The sequence below is a fragment of the Larimichthys crocea genome, chromosome X (genome assembly GCF_000972845.2).
Source record: "Larimichthys crocea isolate SSNF chromosome X, L_crocea_2.0, whole genome shotgun sequence".
In the NCBI taxonomy this organism is placed as follows: domain Eukaryota; kingdom Metazoa; phylum Chordata; class Actinopteri; family Sciaenidae; genus Larimichthys; species Larimichthys crocea.
The window spans coordinates 104,056-109,960 of record NC_040020.1 but is presented as its reverse complement, the minus strand read 5'-3'; the positions used below and the strand labels follow the sequence as shown (position 1 = coordinate 109,960).

The 5,905-nt window shown below is 33.1% G+C and overlaps 1 protein-coding gene across 5 annotated transcripts in view; it reads left to right on the top strand.

Annotated features, from left to right (window-relative positions):
• rab3ip (RAB3A interacting protein (rabin3)) overlaps window positions 1–2,395 on the top strand; it is a 19,838-nt gene extending 17,443 nt beyond the window's left edge. For 2 of the 5 annotated variants that reach the window (XM_019263544.2, XM_027283571.1), the window contains exons 11-13: window positions 1,423–1,522; window positions 1,604–1,673; window positions 1,761–2,392. In XM_019263544.2, the coding sequence (XP_019119089.1) occupies window positions 1,423–1,522; window positions 1,604–1,673; window positions 1,761–1,843 (253 nt within the window). In that variant the 3' untranslated portion in view covers window positions 1,844–2,392. The other 3 variants (XM_019263548.2, XM_019263546.2, XM_019263547.2) reach the window with 3 other exon arrangements.
• Window positions 2,396–5,905: the final 3,510 nt, after the last annotated feature.

Genomic DNA, 5,905 nt, shown 5'->3' with positions numbered 1-5,905 from the left:
AAAAAAAGTCATAGTATAGAAAAACAAAAAAACAGTAAAAAAAAGACAAAGTATAAAAAAAAATCTAAAAAAAAGTCATAGTATAGTATGGCAAAAAAACAGTAAAAAAAAACAGTAAAAAAAAGTCATAGTATAGTATGGCAAAAAAACAGTAAAAAAAAAGTCATAGTATAGTATGGCAAAAAAAACAGTACAAAAAGTCATAGTGTAGTATGGCAAAAAAATAGTTAAAAAAAAGTCAATAAAAAAAACAGTAAAAAAAAAGTCATAGTATAGTATGGCAAAAAAATCTGTAAAAAAAAGTCATAGTATAGTATGGCAAAAAAATAGTAAAAAAAAGGCATAGTATAGTATGGCAAAAAATCAGCAAAAAAAAGTTATAGTATTGCAAAAAAACAGTAAAAAAAGTCATAGTATAGTATGGCAAAAAACAGTAAAAAAAAGTCATAGTATAGTATGGCAAAAAATAGTAAAAAAAAGTCATAGTATAGTATGGCAAAAAAAATCTGTAAAAAAAGAGTCATAGCATAGCATGGAAAAAAAATCAGTAAAAAAAAGTCATAGTATAGTATGGCAAAAAAAACAGTAAAAAAAGTCATAGTATAGTATGGCAAAATAAATCTGTAGAAAAGTCATAGTATAGCATGGAAAAAAAATCAGTAAAAAAAAGTCATAGTATAGTATGGCAAAAAAAACAGTAAAAAAAAGTCATAGTATAGTATGGCAAAATAAATCTGTAGAAAAGTCAGTATAGTATGGCAAAAAAAAAAACAGTAAAAAAAAAGTCATATTATAGTATGGCAAAAAAAGTCATAGTATAGTATGGCAAAAAATAGTAAAAAAAGTCAGAGTATACTATGGCAAGAAAAACAAAAGTCATAGTATGGCAAAAAAAAATCTGTAGAAAAAAGTAATAGTATAGTATGGCCGCTGCCCGTGGTCAAAGCGTCAGCGGTGGAGTGCGGAGGACCAAAGTGAGTCCACACACACACACACACACACACACACACACACACTCTTTCTTTCTCCTCCTCATCGAGCTTTCACTCTTTCATCACCGTCATCTCTCCATCTTCCCTCGATTTCCTCCTGTAGCGGGCGGAGGGCCGAGCTCGTCACGTAAGTCTCTCACGCTGTCTGTCGCTCCATCAGCTCCTTTAATCGCCTCCTCAGCTGCTCGTCGACCTCCTCCTCCCTCTCCTCCCTCCAAACACTCCCGCTGACTCCTCCTAACGATCCTTCCTCCTGTCCAGGTTTATCAAAGAAATCGTGACCAGATGAACTTGATAAAACAGTCATCCCTCTCTCCTTCCTCTCCTCTCCTCCCTCCTTGCTTCCTCCACTCTTAGTATTTAGTGTCTGTGTTTAGTTTTTCTCCATTGCGTTGAAGCTCAGGCGTCGGTGTGTGTGTGTCTCTGACAGAAAATGTGCCCTGAGTGGTCAGACCAAAACCTGTAAGCACAGAATCAAGTTCGGAGACTCGTCCAACTATTACTACGTATCTCCATACTGTAGATACAGAGTGAGTATACACACACACACACACGTTTTGTTGTGATGTCACACCTCTGATCACATGTTTGTTTGTTTGTTTGTTTGTCAGATCACGGCAGTGTGTAATTTCTTCACCTACATTCGCTACATCCACCAAGGGCTGGTCAAACAGCAGGATGGTGAGACACACACACACACACACTTGATTGATGTCCATCATCATTTGATCTGAAGTCAGAGTAAATCTGTCTCCCGTGTGTCTCCAGCGGAGCAGATCTTCTGGGAGGTGATGCAGCTCCGCAGAGAAATGTCCTTCGCTAAGCTCGGCTACTACAAAGACCAGCTGTGACTGACGGACAGCCGCGCCCTCCAATCACAGCCGACTCTGCAGACCCCCCGAAGCACCGCCCTTTCCCCGGTTCTGGTTTCCCTCCTCTCATCTGGACCCGCCCCCCTTTTCCTGTGTGTGTGTGTGTGTGTGTGTGTGTGTGTGTGTGTGTGTGAGAAGAGCTGGTTTTCAATCGTCACTGAAGGACTGTGATGTCAGAGGTGTATGCTGAGTTTTCTTTATGAAACATGAAACACTCCAAAAAATGACGACAGCTGACATAAAAACCTGAATTTAAACCACCTGAGGAGCTCCGGCTGTTTTCTCTCCCTCTTCGATAAATGTGTTAAAATTATTCAGATTCTTTGATTATAAATAAAAATAATTTTATGGACAGACGATGGAGTATCGGAGCCGAAATCTGAGATTTTTTTCACAAAATTCGCCCCCCCCCTCGAAATGATTAAATGTTGATTTATTATTTTTTTTATTTTCACAAAAATGCAAATGTAGTTTGCGTAAAATTTTGACTCCATTTTTTTAAAAAATGTGTTATTTTTCGAAAGTCAGAATTTTTGGAGAAAGTTGTAATATTTTTTTTTCTAAAACTAAAATAAAAGCTAAATAAATAAAAAAATGCAACTTAAAAAAAAAAATCCCATTTCTCCACATTTCTGTTTTTTTTTTCTCACAAAAATGCAACTTTAGTTTTTGGAAAATGAATCCAAAAATGTTCAAAATTCTGACTCAACTTAACTAAAATGTGATTTTTTTTTTTTGAAAGTTGAGTCAGAATTTTGAGAATTTTCTGAGAACTAAAGTTGACTTTTGTGGGAAAGTTTACAAAAATGTAACTTTAGTTTTGAGGAAATTACAACTTTCTCCAAAAATCCTCAAAATTTTAACTTTCAAAAAATTTAAACATAACAAAATTCAATTTAAAAGGAAAATTGTGGCATTTATTTTAATGTTCAATAATTGCAGTAACCTTTGACTCGATTATTACAACTTATTTAATACTAATGTAACTTTAGTTTTTGGAAAGTTCCGAATTTCGTGAAAATTCTACAGATCTCAATTTTTTTTCAACAAAGGCTCAAATACTGAAAACTTAAAACCTGTTGTGAGTTCTCAGTAAATAAATCTGCAGTTAAACTGACGACCAGTCGATGGATTATTGTTTACAACATGAAGCTGTGTATAATCTCTAATCTTATATTTAAGTTAGTTTGTGTTGTAGCTGTCTGCAAAGATAATCAGAAGATCCTGAAACAAACTTTAAGCCACACTCAGACTGGATTCATTTAAGGTGGATTGATTCCAACATCCTGACCTTCAAGTATTTTAAGGTGGATCACCAAGTTTAAAAATAAACATGTTTACAGCCTGGTACAAAAAACAGTTTTGGTCTCTGTAGCTAATTTCCCCGTTCATGACAACTGTACTGAGGGTGAATTTATATACAACTCACCTGTTCAGGTTATATTAAGGCTTAAAGTTATGCAGGATTAAGAGCGTGGACGCTTTGATTGACAGGTGGGTGTCTCTGTCTGCAGGAAGTTCGTTTCTTGAAAGTTGTTTTGTTCCACACGAGTTTTCAGCCTGCTGTATTTAACCAGTCGGGAAACGTGTAGATAGTGTGTGTGTTTGAACGGCTGCTGTTGTGTAAAACTTTCTATATGTTAATTTAAACTTTCTCTCTCCCATTCAAAGTCAGTGTCACTCTCCCGGTTTGGTTTAGTGCCTTTTCTCTCAGACACTCTGAAATAAAAACAGTAATACCTCTGCTGTGTGTCCGTCTGTTCTCACTCACACACACAAAAGTCAAAGGTCAACACTTACCTTTTAGATTAGAGTTTAATCTGTGGCTGAAGTTTAATTTGTCGTGAAAAGATAAGAAACAGAATGAAGTTTAAACTTTGACAGGATTTATTCAAATATCAGATGGGCAGAAATCTGCGCTCAATACATCAGGACAAACACGAAGGAGTTGGACATCATCGTAAAGAAAGATGAAGTTAGTCGAGTAGATGTGTGTGTGTGTATGTATGTATGTATGTATGTGTTTATATATGTATGTGGATATGTGTATGTATGTGTGTGTCTTTGGTTTCTGTTAAACAACTAACTGCAGACCGTTATGATACTTTCCTTAATAAAATGAGGTGGGTATAGTATGGCAAAAAAATCAATAAAGTCATAGTATAGTAGAGCAAAAAAATCAGTAAAAAAAGTCATAGTATAGTATGGCAAAAAAAGTCATAGTATAGTATGGCAAATAAAATCAGTAAAAAAAAGTCATAGTATAGTATGGCAAAAAAACAATAAAAAGTCATAGTATAGTATGGCAAAAAAACAATAAAAAGTCATAGTATAGTATGGCAAAAAAATCAGTTAAAAAAAGGCATAGTATAGTATGGCAAATAAAACCAGTAAAAAAAAAGTCATAGTATAGTATAGTATGGCAAAAAAATCAGCAAAAAAAAAAGTCATAGTATAGTATGGCAAAAAATCAGTTAAAAAAAGGCATAGTATAGTATGGCAAATAAAACCAGTAAAAAAAAAAGTCATAGTATAGTATAGTATGGCAAAAAAACAGTAAAAAAAAAAGTCATAGTATAGTATTGCAAAAAATCAGAAAGAAGGTCATAGTATAGTATGGCAAAAAAACCTGTAAAAAAAAAGGTCATAGTAGAGTATGGCAAAAAAACCCAACAAAAAAGTCATAGTATAGCATGGCAAAAAAATCAGCAAAAAAAAGTCATAGTATAGTATGGCAAAAAAACAACAAAAAAGTCATAGTATAACATGGCAAAAAAAATCAGCAAAAAAAAAGTCATAGTATAGTATGGCAAAAAAAAAACAGTAAAAAAAAGTCATATTATAGTATGGCAAAAAATCAGTAAAAAGGTCATAGTATAGTATGGCAAAAAAACTGTAAAAGAAATCATAGTATAGTATGGCAAAAAATCAGTAAAAAGGTCATAGTATAGTATGGCAAAAAATCAATAAAAAGTCATAGTATAGTATGGCAAAAAAATCAACAAAAAAGTCATAGTATAGCATGACAAAAAAAATCAGCAAAAAAAAAGTCATAGTATAGTATGGCAAAAAATCAGTTAAAAAAGGGCATAGTATAGTATAGCAAAAAAACAGTAAAAAAGTCATAGTATAGTATGGCAAATAAAACCAGTAAAAAAAAAGTCATAGTATAGTATGGCAAAAAAAATCAACAAAAAAGTCATAGTATAGCATGGCCAAAAAACAGTAAAAAAAAGTCATAGTATAGTATGGCAAAAAAAATCAGTAAAAAAAAGTCATAGTATAGCACGGCAAAAAATCTTTAAAGAAAAGTCATAGTATAGCATGGCAAAAAACAACAACAAAAAAGTCATAGTATAGTATGGCAAAAAAATCAGTACAAAAAGTCATAGTATAGTATGGCAAAAAAAATCAGTTAAAAAAGGGCACAGTATAGTATGGCAAGGAGGAATTGTAAAAAAAAAAAAAAAAAGAGGCATAGTATAGGTAATGGCAAAAAAACAGTAAAAAAAAAAGTCAGATTATAGGTAATGTCCAAAAAATCAGAAAAAAAAAAGGCAATGTAATGTATGAAAGGCCAAAAATCAGTTAAAAAAAAGGCATAGTAATAGGATGGGGGGGCAAAATCAGTCAAAAAAAAGTCATAGTAATGTAATGGCAAAAAATCAGTTTAAAAAAGGGCAGAGTATAAGGTATGCAAAAAAAAAAAAAACAGTAAAAAAAGTCATAGTATAATATGGCAAAAAAAAAAAGTCAGGAACAAAAAAAAGTCAGTATAGTATGAAGGGTAGTCAGCGAGGGCGGAGGAAACACCGCATCCGTCACAACACCATTCCTAGGTATAGGGGGTATGCAAAAATGCATAAAAAAAAGGGCATAGTAGAGAATGGCAAAAAAATCGATAAAAAAAAAAAAAAAAGAGGCATAGTATAGTAATGGCAAAAAATCATCAGAAAAAAAAAAAGTCCATAGTATAAGTATGGCAAAAAATCAGTTAAAAAGGGCATAGTATAGTAAATGGCCCAAACATCTGTAAAAAAA